Genomic DNA, 17,727 nt, shown 5'->3' on the forward strand with positions numbered 1-17,727 from the left:
TGAAACAATTGTTGTCAGGTGTTAGAAAACAAAATGCATAGGGTTGTGATCTTTGACAGAGGAAATTATGTGAGGTGAGTTTCACGTTGACCCACATTTCTATTGAGGGTACTTTCTGAAGTGAAGTACAGAAAGTGGCAATCTCATTATGAAGAGGACACAGAGTTTGGAATTTAGGGTTGCTTAGGAGGCAAGAATTTATAGGCAAAGTTCCTTGAGACGGTGGAGATCCCCAGAGTTCTACACAGAGGTGCCCTGAAGTACTTTGGCCAAGCCCTGGACTGTACTTCTACAGGGTGAGACGCAGTAAGACTAACCAGTTGCTGGGAGGTGAGTCCTGAATAAAGATACTAGAAGTTGTAAAGTGCTGGGAGACATTGGAGGTTTAGCCAGTCAGAGTGGAATAAAGAGACATTTAGTACTCTGGGCATTTAGTTAAGACTCCAGCAAGGCCAAATGTTAGAAATAAGGCATACTCTAGAATAAGGTATGTGCTCTAGGACTGGGTGGAAAAACTGAAATAAACCCTTTCTAACAATGTCTAAAACATCTACAGTAGGGTTTTTCAACCTCAGCACTACTGAAACATTAGATCAGATAATTAGTTGTTGTGGGATGATTTTCCTGTGAATTGTGGGATGTTTACCAACATTCCTGGCCTCTACCACTGTCACTGTCATATGTCATTGTCACCCCAAGTTGTGACAACCAAAAATATCTACATACATTGCCAAATATCTCCTTGGGTGGGGGGAGCAAAACTACCGCTAGCTGAGAAGCACCACTCTATAAGCTCCAAGTGATCACCACAGTTTCACTGTCTGCCAGGAAAAAACCTCAAATTCTTTAAAGAAAACAGCATAATCCACAAATCATGTCTTGTGCACAATGTCCAGTATACATTTTAAAAACTACTGTACATGCAAATAAGCAAAAAATATGACCTAAAGTCAAAAGAGAAAAATAGCCAGTGGAAGCAAGCCCCCAGGATGCTGCAGGTTTTGAAACTATCAGAGAAGTACTCTTAAAAAGCTATGATAAACATGTTCAAGAACTTGAAATTATGGATACAATGATTGGATAGAGAATATCAGTAGAGATATGAAAATTATAAAAGAACCAAATAGAAATTCAAGAACTAAAAAATAAAATATATGAAATTAAAAATTCACTAAATGAGCTTAATAGAAAATTAGACAATGGAAAAAAAAAAAAGGATTAGTAAGCTTGAAGATAGGTCAGTAGAAATCACCCAAACTGAAAAACAGAGATAAAAAAAAAAGGACTTTTCAAAATAAACAGCAAATGGGACTGTAAAAAGATGTTTAACGGACATAGAGTCTCACAAGGATAGGAGAGAGAGAGACTGAGGCAAAAAAATATTTGAAGAAATAATAGTTGAAATCTCCCCAAATTTGGTGAAAAACATCAACCCACAGATTCATAAAGCTGAGCAAAACAAAAATACTACAAGCACAAAAAAGACCATCCTTGGGCACAGGATAGTAAAACAAACATAAAAAAAAAAAAGAAATATATTAATAGCAGCCAAAGGGGGAAAATTATTACATATGGGGGAACAACAATAGGGAGACTCTGACTTCTCATTAGAAACAATGAGTCAGCATCTTTAAAGTGCTAAAAGAGGAAATTTTTGCTTTCAACGAAGATAGAATAAACTTTGTTACTCTAAATAAATTTTGATTTATTAATTAATAAATGTTAATGATAAATAATACATTAATAAATTTTTATTTAGGTTATTTTAACCTAAAATAAGGAAACAGAAAAAAGCAAAATAGATAAAACACTGGACATCAGTCAACAAAGGACAGTTATCCCTGAGAGACAGGCAATAGTGATTATCCCAGCTTTCTGGCTTGAGAGTTTCCAGGCCACCACTCAAGGAGGGAGAAACCAAGCAGAGCCCATAAGACTTTGTGAGTTGAGGAGATGAAGTTAGAGTCCAAGGAAAACAAAGCAGATGGAGTTTGCAGGACAGAGGACCAGAAAGGAGAGATCTGCACAAGGAAAGAAGTCTGGAAATCTCCAGAGAGTCTTCTTCAAGTGTTCAACACATTCATTTGAGAAAACTACCTGAAGCCCTGCAAATCAGAGGGAACAGTACTCAAGTGTCAGACAGGACAAAGACTGGTGCCTGTTATCACCAGCCAGACTGGAAAGCCACATTACTCTGGGAGCATTGGGTAGAGTACTCAGAGAAGTATTGCATTAGACACGGGGAATAATTATCCCTAGACTACATGATGCTCTGGTCAGACTCACGAAATTGTACAAGCAAGACCCAAAAGGTTCAAACTGTTTCCAAGCAACTTAACTGCATCCTGGAACAAAGCACAAGGATATTTATAAGAATACAAAAATATTCAGCACTCAATAAGATAAAATTCACAATTCTTGTATCCAATTCAAATTAACCAGGACTACAAAAAAGCCAGAATATACGACCCATAAAGAGGAGGAAACATCAATCAATTGAAACCCATCCAAACTGAGACCAATTAGAATTAATAAACAAGAACATCAAGATAATTATTATAACTGTATTCCATATGTTCAGAATATTAAGCTGAAACAAGAAATATTTTTTTAGAAGGGAGGTTCTCTGAAGCCAGAAATTTGGGGCAATCAGACTTTAAGATTTGAAAACCATGATGGCTGTAATGAAAAGTAAACTGGATAAGAATAACAAGAGGGGTAGCAATGGCCAAGAGCATGGAGTCTCTCGAGATCACCGCTGGAAGTAAGTGGCTACAGAGATGCAGAGACTCCCTCACGGCAGCTCCGGTGGCTGATGCCAAAATTTAGAAAAACAGAAATAATAATAATAAGAGATTAGATATTTCGAAGAGAAGAATAGTAAGCTGGAAAAAGCAGCAGTACAAATTATCCAAAATGAAACACAGAAAAAAGTATTCACAAGCGTGAACAGAGCATCAGTGAGGTATCAGCCAACTTTAAGTGGCCTAATATTTTTTGTAATTTAAGTCGCTGAAGGAGAAGAAAGGGAGGAACCCAGAAAATGCTTGAAGAAATTATGGCCAAAATTTTCCTAAATTGATGGAAACCAAAAACTTAGAGATACAAGAAGCTCAACAACCCCCAAGAACAAGAAATATGAATTAAATTACCAAGATACATCTTAATCAAATTGGTAAAAATTAGTGGTAAAGAAAATCTTAAGAGTATCTTGGGGAAAAAGAGAGAGAGAGAGAGAGAAAAGAGCAGGTTTCTCATCCAAAACAAAGCAAGTAAGAAGTCAATGGAGCAACCTCTTTAAAGTATTGAAAGACAAAAACATCCATCAACATAGAATTCTATACCTAGCAAAAATATTTTGCAAAAATAAAGGCAAAATAAAGTCTTTTTGAGACATGGAAAAGCTGAAAGAATTTATCACCAGAAGACATGTAATACAAGAAATGTTAAAGGAAGTGTTTCAGGACGAAAGAAAAAGATATGAGATGGAAATATGGATCTATACAAAGGAATGTAAAATACTAGAAAACGTAGCTACATGGATAAATATATAAGATTTTATTATTTTTAGATCAATTTAAAAGAGAGTTACTATTTAAACAAAACTAATAGCAATATATCATGGGGTTTATAATATATGTAAATAAAAATGTATGACAAAAATAGTCTAAAGGCTAGAAAGAGGAAAACGGAAATATGATTATTACATTATATAGCAAGCTATATAATATTGATTCTAAGTAGACTATAAGTTAAAAATGTATATTTTTATCCAAGATCAATGTCTTTTAAAAATGAGATGTAGTTCCAAAGTCAATGTTGGAAATAAAATAGTATTATAAAAATATTTGATTAATGCAAATTGCAATTTACAACTCACTTTCTGTGTGACCTTATGCAAGTTATTTCAACTTCTTTTAATTTCAGCTTCCTCGTCTCTCATTAAATGTATTTAATAATATTAAATTGTGATGATAAACCAGGCTTTAAGTTCACTAAGAAAAAAATCATATCTTAATAACTTTATGTTAATTTTTATATTGCCTGTACCAGGCATAGTGCTTGACATGTATATTTTTATATTTACTAATTTTTTTCTTATACTCTACCTTGTAAAGTGACTTACTGCCTGGCATATAACAAGTATTCAATAAACATTTTTTTTTTTTTTTTTTTTTTTTGGGGGATGCGCAGGCTCAGCGGCCATGGCTCACGGGCCCAGCCGCTCCACGGCACGTGGGATCTTCCCAGACCGGGGCACGAACCCGTGTTCCCTGCATTGGCAGGCGGACTCTCAACCACTGTGCCCCCAGGGAAGCCCTATTCAATAAACATTTTTAAGTGAATCCATTGCAAAGTACTTTACAAAATGATGAAATATAACAAGAAAACAAATGTATCAAATCAACTAAATGTCATATATTTCTACTGATAAGCAGTAAGTAAAGGGAGGAGTGCACATGTTCGTACAAAAAAGAGGTCTCACTAAGAATATTTGAAAACAACGAAAGCAGTGCTCCACTTCGTCTCAGCGACATTGGCATAAATATCAAAATTTGTCTTACAGATGTCCTTTAAAATACATTTAACCCTCCGATGATTTAAAACTGTCCTAAGTTAAGTCCTGATGACCTCAAACAATTGTTCTTTCCAAGTCAGGTGGTCTCTGAGGACTCTGGTTAGTAACAAATAGAGAAAGGAAGAAGTTAAGAGTTTCTATGTATTACTCACAGATGGCTGTATGATTAACAGGCGCTCAGGCTCTGGAACTGTTTGGTTATGAAACACTTTAAATGTTAAGTAGGAGAAAAAGCAAGAGTAATTCATTGCTTCATCTCTAAGAAGATGCATCAAGACAGTCTTCAGATCTGAGGAATATTTACTGACCTACAAAGATTCCCATTCACTCCTCTCATAATTAAAAATGGTAATCGTCATCAGTAATGGAGCACAAATTCTGTCAGGCCCTGAATCAAGTACTTGACGTATGTTTCCTAACTCAATGTTTACAACTCCATAAACCAAATGTTATATATACCTAACCATTATATGTACGAGACACTAAAGCTTAGGGATGTCTACTGACTTGTCCATATTCACACATTTAAGTGGCAGAGACAAACGTGAACAAAATCAGGTCTGATTACTAAATCCAGGATCTCTTAAATACTTGACCCTACTGCTTCCCTTATATTTATTGTGGAAATGAGGAAATCTGATATCAGTGAAGAGCATTCACCTTAAAAAGTATAATAATATGTTCTAACATATCTTAATAGTTTATAACCCGATTAATTTCAGTCTGAGATTTTGGGAGGTCTCCAATGATTTACGATATAAATAGCCCTCTCTCTCTCTCTCACTCACATACACACATATAGGGATGAACACACATTAGAGTTAGTATAATGAGTGGAAAGAACACAGGCTTCAAAGTCAGCTAACTTTGGTTCAGATTTTGGCTCCACCACTTACGATCTGCATGACTTCGACAGAATATTTAACTCTATTTTTCCTGATCTATAAAATTAGGATAACAAAGTTTACCTTGTAGAGCTTCTCAAGGTTTAACTTAGCATTTATGGCAGGTCTCAGAACAGAGACCAGTAAATATTTCATATCCGCTTTCCTCCTACAAAAACTCACAAGCATTTAAAATGAAAGACTCTTAGCTACAAAGAAGTCACCTGTTAATGAGGCATTGCCATTTGATGTGTGGACAGTATTGGACAGCACAGGTCCTGCTTTGGTCTCTGAATACCTAAGGGCTGTGTCTGCCTGGTCTCTTCTTGTAGACTCAGTAACCTACCACCAGGTGGCAGAAGATGTGTGATGACAGATATACGGAGGGCATCTTGACTGGGGAGAAGAAAAGCATTCCAGAGAAAGCAAATAGGATGGACACTTCCCACAGATGGACACAAGACATTAGATAGAAAATTCCTACTGTCCATGAGAAGGTAATGCTTAATGTCTCTTCCAACTCTTGCGGGCCATAGTCTTACATTTCCCAGGAGAGCTCTGGTCCAGGTTAGAGTTACAATCACAGAGATCTCAGATTCCAAGCAGTAGTACTAAGTTAATGTGTACCTAAATTAAACTGATTCTAATTTGAGTATCATAATGAAGAAGGGCAGAAACCAATTATAATACAATGAATTTTAAAAAATCCATCAGTTCCCACAGATATAAAATATATCTTACATGTATGTGCTTATGTATGTGTATGTGTGTTGTAATCATAAATAAATAATATTTTTAAGTGGGGTGGAGACAGAAAAGCTCTTATTTACAGAAGAATTCTAATAAATGTAGAAGGGTCAATAGAATTAGAAAATCACCATTGGCAAACCACCATGGTAGTAACTGATTCAGGTGAGAATCAACAACAGATGCCAAATCATGGGTGACAGACTGTTGAAGAAAAAGATATTCACATAGTCTGGAAATATAACTCTACTGATTAGTTATTAATTTCAAAGAGAAAAAGATAAGTTTGATAGCAGGAAAATCTGATGAACTCCACCTTAATTAAATGATCAACTTAACATCACCAATTATAGGACAAAATGACCTAATGTGTCTCCTAATTAGATGTACTGAGAAGAGCACATCACTTCTGTAATATTCCTGGAAAAAAAAAAGTTTAACCTTTATCATAATAAGACAATCAGACAAATCCCAATTAAAGGACAGTCTGCAAAATAACTAAACTTGACTCTTCAAAAATGCCCCCAAAAGGGCTAGGAACTGTCCTAGAAAGACCCTAAAGAAGTATGACAAGTAAATGCAATTCATGATCCTTGACTAGATTGTGGATTTATAAATTCTGAAAAAAAAAAATTAAGCCTATGAAAGACATTATTGGAACAATTGTGAAATTTTGAATATGGACAGTATATTAGATCAATAGGTCATAGTGTTATGTTAATGTTAGATGTCTTGAATATGAAATAATGTTTGGTTATGTCCATTTCTTAGAAGATATAGGCTGAAAGGGGAAGTGACATGAATCCCGCAAGCCTGAAACTAACTCTCCAATTGTTCAGGGAAAGGGGAAAAAAAAGTGTGTTGTGTATGTATAATTTTATGTACCTATATAATTTTGTATACATAGCTGAGGCCGGGGGGAGCCAATTCCTAACTCTGGCAAAGTGTAAAGTCTAGACCTTTATTCTTTTGAATTGCCTCTCCACTTGGAGCCAGAGAAGTGACTACCAGTGCCCGTATAAACCTGGTCGCTCTGAGCTCTGGCAGCACACTCATTTGTAAGGCCACATGTGGGCTCCATGGGACGGCAGCATGTATCTTTATCTGAATTTATTCTCCAACTGGAATGAAAGTGGGTCATTATATCCACATCTGAGAAAGGTCAGACTTCAGAGCGTTTCTCAGCACCCAACCTGCTCTTCCTTATATCATTACACTTTACAGGGCTCCACCAAGTCTATTTTGAGATATTTTTTTTAATGAGGAAGTTGGTATGGTGTCTGTGATCCATTGAAATAGATTTGCTAAAAGACAGACTCCAGTCTGATGCCCTCCCACTCCTAGTGTCCCCTCTGCTTGACCCTCAACAATTTTAAACCTGGAACATATACAGGAATCTGTTAGATGTTGAAAGAAATAACATGGGCAGGGAATTCCTTCTGGCGTAGACTTCGCTGACAGATTTCCCTGCAGAGTATGGATCGTCTCTCCCTTTTCCCTACATACTTGCTCAGCTCTGTGCTATTTATAAAAGTGTGTGTGTGTGTGTGTGTGTGTGTGTGTATCTATATATAGATATATAGACACACACACACACACACATATATATACATATATATTTTTTATTACTATGTTAACCTGAATCCAGAAAAAAAAAAAACCCAGGAATTTCCAATGTTTCAGGGTATCTTATACAGACTGCCTGATCTATGCCTGCATTTCTGTTGTCTCACCTCTAAAATAGTAATAAGAATCTCATTGAGTTGCTTGGGGAATGAAAATGTGAACTTCCTGCTTGATCAGGAACTCCTAGAGAGTAGGGACTTCCTTGTTCATCTTTGTGTCACAGCACCGAGGACTTTAAATACAAGTTTGATGGAATGGTGCACCTGAATGTAAATGATGCCTTAACAAAGACAGTCCCCTGCTCCCATATGGTCTAGGGAAGAACATTTTGACTAATAAGTTCTAGAGATATGTGCTATTATAGTTGATGTGGGTAGTACCATTTTCTTATATATGTTTTTGTTGCTGCCCTTATACTGAATGCCAACAGTTATTAGATACAAGAAAACACTGATTTGAGTTTAGAACATATGGCATTGCTGTCTAATTAAACAGTTAAGATGAACAGAGAGATAAAATTATTTTTCACATATTTTTATATGTTAGATCAGGGGTCAGCAAACTGTTTCTGTAAAAGACCAGGTAATAAATAGCTAGGCTTTGCAGGCCATGTGGTCTCTGTCACAACTCCTCAATGCTGTCATTGTAATGGGAAAGTAGCCAGAAACAGTACATAAATGAATGAACCTGGCTGTGTTTATGGACACTGTATTTCATATAATTTTCACATCTCAAAATAGTCTTTGATTTTTGTTCCAAACATTTAAAAATTTTTCTCTGAGCTAAGACCACATAAAAACAGGCATTTTTCTGTCAGTATATTACTTGTTACGGTACTACCTGTGCTAAGATATTACATGAATTTATCATGCATTTTTACATCAACCTAAAATTCAACTTCTGAAAGCAGAGTTAAACAGATATTGAATTGAAATTCATATTTTAAAGAGTCAAGACAGTCATAAGTGTTCCTTTAAAAGGCAAGCCTTTCTCAGAAATTTAAAGTTTTGTTTTTCATTGTTTTCTAATAACAATAAAATTTCTAAAACTCTCAGTGAACTGTAAGAATTGTTTTCACAGCATGTGATTTAAAGTGATTAAATTAGGCATGCCTCAATAGATCTTAACAGCTTATAGGTACCACTTTACAGCATATTTATTCATTTATTTTATACAATGATTCCCCCCAATACTAACAACCTTAGAGCTTCTGTACATTTTTTTGAAATATAAATATGTATTTTTTTCCTTGACATGTAACCACCCCAATATATATCAACATCAGGGAGAACTATACAAGCCCGGTAAGGGAACTACAGTGAATAAAGAACTCTTATAAAGGAAGAAGGAACATGTAAGATGATTGTTCACCCCCGTCTTACAGATTTGTCAAAATCTTCAAGGCTCTATACTTTGAACCCGTGTCAATATTTTTTACACAGTTTTGCAAGGGGTTGGGAGAATGGTAATTATTCATTTAACAAATATTTACTGAGCTCCTCTTACATGCCAAAGACTGCTCTGGCATTCACAAAGCAGTGATCAGCCACTCAAGCTCTAGCCTCACAGAGCATACAGTCTAGTAAAGGAAAATAGACAGATAAAGAAGAAACATGTTAGATAATGATGGGTGCCATGCAAAGAATTTTAACAGGCTAATGGGACAAAAAAAAAATACCAGGGAGGCTAGTTAAACCAGGTCAGTAAAAGGCCTGTTAGAGGAGGTGATACTGAAGTTGAGGTTTAATTTACAAGAAGAAACTTGTTGCATCAAGAACAGGGTAAGTGCATTCGACACAGAGGAAACAATTAGTGCAAAAGCCTAAGGTAAGTTAAGCTGGTCTACCTGAGAAACAAATAATATCTGTACAGCTAAAGCGCAGTAAGTGGAAGTGAGCTGAGATGAATTCAGATGGGTAGGCACAGGCCAGATCAAGCAGGGTTTGGTAAGCCACAGTAAGGAGTTTGGATTTTATTTAAGTGTGACATGGCAAGAACGTAAGGAGGGAACCCAGTGAAGATGGTGTCACGGTAGTCCAGGCCAGGGTTGATGGTGGTTCTGACCAGCATAGTAACAATGGAAATGGAGAGAAATGGAGGTGGAAAAGGTAGATCTGGTAAGATAAAGACAACAGATAGGCATTTAAATCCTGCTAAAGGATTAGAGGTGGGAGGAGAGGAAAAGAGAAATAGAGGATGATTCCTCAATTTTTGGTTTTGGCAACAGGATGGATAAGGTTGCCATATGCTGAGAAAGCAAGACTAAGGGGAAATAGGTTTTGGGTGGGGGCACATCAAGAGTTCTGTTTTGGAGACTTCCCTGGTGGCACAGTGGTTAAGAATCCACCTGCCAATGCAGGGGACACAGGTTTGATCCCTGGTTTGGGAAGATCCCACATGCTGCGGAGCAACTAAGCCCATGTGCCACAACTACTGAGCCTGTGTGCCACAACTACTGAAGCCTGCACGCCTAGAGCCTGTGCTCCGCAACAAGAGAAGCCACCACAATGAGAAGCCCACGCAACGCAATGAAGAGTAGCCCCCACTCGCCAAAACTAGAGAAAGCCCGCGTGCAGCAACGAAGACCCAACGCAGCCATAAATAAATAAATAAAATTAAAAAAGAAAAAAAAGAGTTCTGTCTTGGTCATATTAAGTTTGAGATACTGTATTAGTTTCCTAGTACTGTTATAACAAATTACCACAAATTGGGTTGCTTAAAACAACAGAAATATATTCTCTCAAAGTTGTGGATTCCAGAAGTTTGAAAACAAACTGTGGACAGGGTAATAAATCCTAACGGATTCATTCCAATCTTACTTCTATTGAAAACTGAAAAGAGCTTTTTGATTAAGAGAGACAATAACATAATGATTAAGAGCAGATATTTTTTGCAGGTAGATAGCCTGGATTTAATTCCTGATGCTGCCACTTACTAGATTTGAGACTTTGGGCAAATCTGCATGCCTCCATTTCTACATCTGAAAGTGGGGCTACAATGCAATTCTGACACTAACTACTTGGAGTTTCGCAAAACTTCACAGATTAAGGGCTCAGGCCTCCACAAGACAGCTCTCACTTCAAACACCAACCATAAGTTCAAGGGTTCCCAGGCCAGCTACACCTCTGACCAACTGGCTACAAATTTGGGAGTTCCCATTAATAGCTTTAATAATTTGTTGACACAACTTACAGAACTCAAGAAAGTACTATACTCTTAACAGTTGTAGCAAAAGAATACAACTCAGAAACAGTGAAAAGATGAAGTACATAAAAGGCATATTTTGGGAGGGTTCCAAATGCAAAACTCCCATGTCTTCTCCCTGTAGAGTCAGGACACATCCCTGGACTCACTCAATCTTCAGTGTCCAGAGTTTTCATTAGGGTTTCACTATGTAGGCATGATTGGCTGAATGATGGAATTCAATCTCCAGGCCCATCCTCCCACCACACCAGGAGGTTGAGCCGGTATTGCTTGGCTGAAAGACCCAACCCTTTAATCACAAGGTTGGTCTTTCTGGCATAGTTGGCCCCAATCCTGAAACTATCTAAGGACCACCATGAGCCATCTCATTAGCATAACTATCATGAATAACAAAGGGACCACCATGAATGGCAAAGACATTCCTATAACTGAGGAAATTGCAAGGATTTAGAGGCTCCCTCCCAAGAACCAGTAAAAAAAAGTCAAAGTTCCTTATACAACAGGGCTAATGACAAAACCTACCTCAAAGGATTTTTTTAAGAATTAAAAGAGCTAATAAATATAAAGTACTTAAAACATCACCTGGCACTACAGAAATGTTAGCTACTTTTTTTCATTTAATATTAGATATTTATATATATATTCAGTAAGTACTATTAAATCTCATATTCCTGTTACATTTTTCCCCCCGAAGAGAGATCACAGAACTTGACTTTTCCAAATGTAATAGATCCCATAGGAAATTCTTGCAAAGGCTGAACTATATGTATTTTTCATCTATCTTTTCAAGACCTGTGACAAGTTTTTAATATCACCATTGTGTACCAAACAGAACATGGTTCTCATACAAGGCCTAAAAAATGTTGAGTGACTGGGAGAATTACTAGCAACCAATGTTACTAATTAAACCCTCCAGCTACATTTTAACATAACCAATTTATATTTTTAATTTTTTGTTTCAACAAATATTTGTTTAGTGCCAGGTACTATTCTAGGTGCTGAGTCTATAGCAGTGAGCCAAACAAAGTTATTGATTTCATTGAGCTTGTATTCTAGTGGGAAATTCAGATAATAATCACATTTTTAAATATATATATATTTATAACATACATCTAGTATCTATTTAGTATATCTAACATATAATATACATTTAATACATAGTAACATTTCTATAATGAAAAGTAAAGCTCAATGAGGGACGGAGAGTGATGAAGTATTCTATATTTAATTAGATAGTCAGAGAAATTTTCTCTGAGGAGGTAATACTTAAGGAGAATCTGAAATGAAGTGCCTCATATGTGTCTTCTGACCTGTTTTCTGCTCTGTTTATGCACCCACAGTTCTGCCCCACTGGTTTCTGTACATACAGTCTTTCTTCTTCACCTTGTACATAGACCAGTTCAACCTTGTTTATAGCTGCCCACTTTTTTCATGTGTCAAGGTGAGTTTGAAATTCAGTGGTGTTCTACACCTAGTCATTTTGAGTCAGCATCAAATGTAATAAAATTGTAATGCCTGTATTGATGTTTTAAGGATTTTAGTCAGAGAGAGTGCTTAAGAGGGTGATTTTGTGGAAAGGACACGGGAGCCAACTTCAGCAAGGCAGCTGAGTAATCTTTCCCTTGAGAAAGCAGCAGAGTTATTTTTTATTTCTTTTTTATATTCTGCAACTTCAGATTTCAGTTAATATTAAATTACTTAACAGAGAGAGTTTGGAATATGGTTTTCTTTATATTCCATTTAACTTAACATCATTTCTCTATGGTGAAGTCTCTTTGCTATAAAAGCTCTTTTTATAGATAATTGAGCCTGAGAGTAAAATCTAGGCATTTGAAGGAAACATAGCTGATTCTCTTTCCAAGGGAAAATAATCCTGGCCTCCTTCCTGGAACCAGCGAAGTATGAGGCAAATGACAGTCCTTGATTTCGATCAAAGATCCAAGGCTATTTCCTTACAGTTTGGGGCAGATCACCAAGTGAAAGCCTGTTTCATCTACTCCACTGTCTATTCAGGGCACACATCACTCAGATAATAAATGATAGGCCACTGAAGCCATTAACAAGGAGAAAATGCATTGATAACTTATCTTCTCTTCACAAAAATTCAGCAGAAATATTCATCAAACCCAAACTGTGAAAGGATACATAGATCAAAGAAAGGAAGAAGGGAGTGGGCGCAGGGGAGGGAGGGAAGGAGAAAGGGAGGGAAAGAAGAAAAAAAAAGAAAAGTCATCAGCAAAAAGGATTTCCTTATTTACTCTCAGAAAATAGCACTAGAAACAGATAAACTCCTTAGTTAAAATCATGGAAGGGGTTATGTTCTCCTTTATTACTGGATAGCAGGGTTGTACATACAGACCATTACAAACTGAATCATATGAACGAAGCAGCATATATGTACAATCAAACCGTCTATTAAGACATGGAACCACAGGGCAAAAACAGTCACCATGGAAAGCAGTGCAGTGACAATACAACTTTAAATCCATTTGATAGGAAAACTATATCAGTTTAAATTTCTCTGGATGAATGAGTTTGAAACTCGTTATCTATAGAGCAGCCTATCCCATGATACCACTTTATTTATTCAGATGGAGATTGGAGAATATGGGTAAACATTACAGCTCCAGCCTCAACATGTTTTGTAGATAAATCCTGTACTGTTATTTGTTCTCTATGCCTTTGCATAAGTTCTTTTCCACTGCAGAAGAAAAGAGTAGGGAGTGAGGGGAACAGTGAAAGGGATATCTTTAAAAGACACCATGCATAGGACTATGAAAAGGCAAGATGTGTTTACCATGCAGGCCATAACAACACTGGAGGGCATTCTGTCATTTAACATTCCCACTTTAGCGTTTTAAATAGCTGGGAAATGCTCTAACCTCTTCAAGCAGTCTATCAGACAGTAAGATTTCATTATGTCTAAAGGCACCATTTAGCCAGGACACACAACAAAGTAACTTCACAAAGTGTAGGTCATAAAATACGTATTTTTTTTACAGTTGAATTTTCACATTTTCCCTTTTCTCTGTTGGGAGAAAAGGGAAACCCTAGCTAGTTTCAGTTGAATGAAGTAAATTGTCTAAAATGAAACTAAGGAACAAAATATCTCTGTGAAAGTACAATAAAAATAATTCTTGAAGGAACTGTGGTTGGAGAAGGTTGGAAACATCTTCTATGGAGAGGATGAGAGCTGGAATACAAAATTTACATTCAATGTAAAAATTTCCTAACAACTCTTATGAAAGAGTTGCAGATATCTTTTTTCATTTACTGAAAGGCACAGATGGATTCTCACTAAACAAAGGACTCTGTCTTGATAAATGTCTTAACTCTTCTGCCGAAGGTTGAACCCTCAATCTTATTTGTCCATTTCTTTGTTTACTCATGAAAATTTTGCTATTTTAGGTAGGAAAGAGAGTACAGTGATCATAAAGGTTTATTTTTTCCCCACAATGAAGTTGTTCTTGGTGAGTTCACTGATTTGGGGGTGAAATACTCTATCGGGAATTACTTGGAGGGAACAGCATATTTATCTCTTGAATGTGCCACATGCATTTAGCATTATGGGAGGACTGGAATCAGGTATGGGATATTGGTGTGGGATCCGGAGCACATCACAATCTCCACTTGGTTTTTGTTTTGTTTTTTTTTCTATCTATAAAATGAACATTTTAGATTATAAACCAAGTCCCATTACAGTGTTTTAAGATTTGAGTCTTTATTAAGAACCTTCTACAATGGTACATAATCCTTTTAAAGAGTTCCCAGCTAATATGAACTATTCTTTACCAAACACATGTTATCACTTTTAATCCTCACAACAACCCTACAAGGTAGTTACTAGTATTTTAACATTTAAATTCTTTTTTAAGTAAGGAAATAAGCAAACCTAAAAAGATTAAATGGAATTCTCAAGGTTTCATAGTTATGAAGTAGACGAGGTCTGTCAAATCCACGTCTATATGATGGCAAAGATAGCTTCTTAACCACAAGGCCATATTACTACCCTTAGGGAAAGTGATCATCGATCCCAGGGCCTCATTTTACATTTGCCAACTTGTAGTTTAACAAGGTCAAGTAACTTGCCCAAGGTCACAGAGCCAAAAGTATCGGAGTCAGAACCTGAATCCAGGTTCATCTTCCTCCAAGTTGGTGTATATTACCTTATACCACACTGCCTGTTTCCTGAAGCTGCAAAACAGCACATAAATGAGCAGGAGGTTAGTATGCCCTATGATTCTAATTATCACATTTAATAAACATAAATTCACATAACTAGAGAGATCCTAACTGAAGTCCAGGGTAGGTGAATTTTCCAAAAGCAAGAGAAAATAAAACAGACTTGATAAGGACTAAAGACTATATTAGAAGGGCTTTAATGCCATCTGCTTCTCTTTCCATCAACTTGCAACCAAAATGATATCTAAATTCCCATTATTCCCTGCTCCTGGGAATAACCTAGATCCAAAACTATCCTGAGTCCAAGATCTATGGAGAGCCTCCCTAGTGCACTGACCCTACAAAAAACGCATGACCATAGAGAAGCAATTTAAACGGACCATCTCAGTTTCCTGCAGAAGTCTCATCATTTGTTGCCAAGAGCATGTTTTGTAATGGTGAAGGGCTTGATGCTTAAAACTTTAGTCAATTTGAGCTGTCATAATAAAAGCAGCAGCTCCTCTGCACAGAGGGAATATGTACATATATTTTGTCGCATCAAAGATGACCTCTCCTCCAATTTGAGAAAAAATAGTCTTTAAGCTAAGATTAAGCAGGAAAAAACTCCCAATAAAAAGGAATATTTTTCAAAAACTTGCAAGTGACTGCAAAGCCAGTTAACAAAGAAAACCTTGTCACCTTAAGTATGCCATTTGTTATCACACATGCTGGAATACATCTATTCATCTTCTTTTAATTGCTTAGCTGCACTAGAAATACAAAGCAGCTCACTGATGCAGAGACTGTGAAAGAATATTCTGTCATGGAAACTTTGAAAAATCTTTCAAAGCAGGAGCCCTTCTCTGGTGATATGAAAACTTCTAGCTGTTTGCTGGGCATTGTATTCAGCTGATAAGTGTCTGGAATAAGAGGCCTTCTCTCTGAGTGGCTTTTGCATATATCATCTTTTGCTCGCAGGTGGCTGAGAAAATTCCTACAGTTTTCCAAGCCAAGTTTGGGAGAGCAGTAATTTGATGTTTCATTCTCTTTTCTTGAAAAATGACCAAGATTAACCCTCAGCAGACAAATACCTGGTTGCTCCTGTGAGCATATCTGAGACCAATCTTTGGACATTTATGAGCCCATCCTTCCTCTAAATAATTTTGCCAAAAGTAAATACTGAACATGTACATACATTTTTTAACTTTTTTTTAAAGAGTACTTACTATTTATGAACCAGGTGCTTTAACTATGTTATTTCACTGAATCTTTACAGTAACTCTAAAACATCTATTTATAGATATCCCAATTTCACTAATGACAAAACTGGTAGTATAGTTTTTCTTTTTGTTTTGTTTTTTCAACATCTTTATTGAGGTATAATTGCTTTACAATGGTGTGTTAGTTTCTGCTGTATAAAAAAGTGAATCAGATATACATAAACATATATCCCCATACCTCCTTCCTCTTGCATATCCTTCCCAGCCTCCCTATCCCACCCCTCTAGGTGGTCACAAAGCACCGAGCTGATCTCCCTGTGCTGTGCACCTGCCTCCCACTAGCTATCTATTTTACATTTGGTAGTCTATATATGTCCATGTCACTCTCTCACTTCGTCCCAGCTTCCCCTTCTCCTTTCCAGTTTTCTCAAGTCCATTCTCTACATCTGTATCTTTATCCCTGTCCTGCCCCTAGGTTCTTCAGAACCTTATTTTTTTTTTTAGATTCCATACATATGTGTTAGCGTATGGTATTTGTTTTTCTCTTTCTGACTTAACTTCACTCTGTATGACAGTCTCTATGTCCATCCACCTCACTACAAATAACTCAATTTCATTTCTTTTTATGGCTGAGTAATATTCCATTGTGTATATGTGCCACATCTTCTTTATCCATTCATCTGTCAGTGGACACTTAGGTTGCTTCCATGTCCTGGCTATTGTAAATAGAGCTGCAATGAACATTGTGGTGCATGACTGTTTTTGAATTACGGTTTTCTCAGAGTATATGCCCAGTAGTGGGATTGCTGGGTCATATGGTAGTTCTATTTTTAGCTTTTTAAGGAACCTCCATACTGTTCTCCATAGAAGCTGTACGAATTTACATTCCCACCAACAGTGCAAGAGGATTCCCTTTTCTCCACACCCTCTCCAGCATTTATTGTTTGTAGATTTTTGATGGTGGCCATTCTGACTGGTGTTGGGTGATACCTCATTGTAGTTTTGATTTTCATTTCTCTAATGATTAGTGATGTTGAGCATCCTTTCATCTGTTTGTTGGCAATCTGTTTGTTGTATACCTTCTTTGCAGAAATGTCTATTTAGGTCTTCTTCCCATTTTTGGATTGGGTTGTTTGTTTTTTTGATATTGAGCTGCATGAGCTGACTGTATATCTTGGAGATCAATCCTTTGTCTGTTGCACATATTTTCTGCTATTCTGACGGTTGTCTTTTCATCTTGTTTATGTTTTCCTTTGCTGTGCAAAAGCTTTTAAGTTTCATTAGGTCCCATTTGTTTATTTTCTTT

General features: G+C 36.6%; 1 protein-coding gene across 1 annotated transcript in view; it reads left to right on the forward strand.

Annotated features, from left to right (window-relative positions):
• Positions 1–2,724: 2,724 nt before the first annotated feature.
• The window catches only part of LOC112414519 (endogenous retrovirus group K member 5 Gag polyprotein-like), a 43,866-nt gene continuing 28,863 nt past the window's right edge, over positions 2,725–17,727 (forward strand). Inside the window, exon 1 of the mRNA XM_024767019.1 lies at positions 2,725–2,764. Within this exon, the coding sequence (XP_024622787.1) occupies positions 2,725–2,764 (40 nt within the window). The remainder of the gene's footprint in view (positions 2,765–17,727) is intronic.

The sequence above is a fragment of the Neophocaena asiaeorientalis genome, unplaced genomic scaffold (assembly GCF_003031525.2).
Source record: "Neophocaena asiaeorientalis asiaeorientalis breed wild unplaced genomic scaffold, Neophocaena_asiaeorientalis_V1.1 scaffold70, whole genome shotgun sequence".
Classification (NCBI taxonomy): domain Eukaryota; kingdom Metazoa; phylum Chordata; class Mammalia; order Artiodactyla; family Phocoenidae; genus Neophocaena; species Neophocaena asiaeorientalis.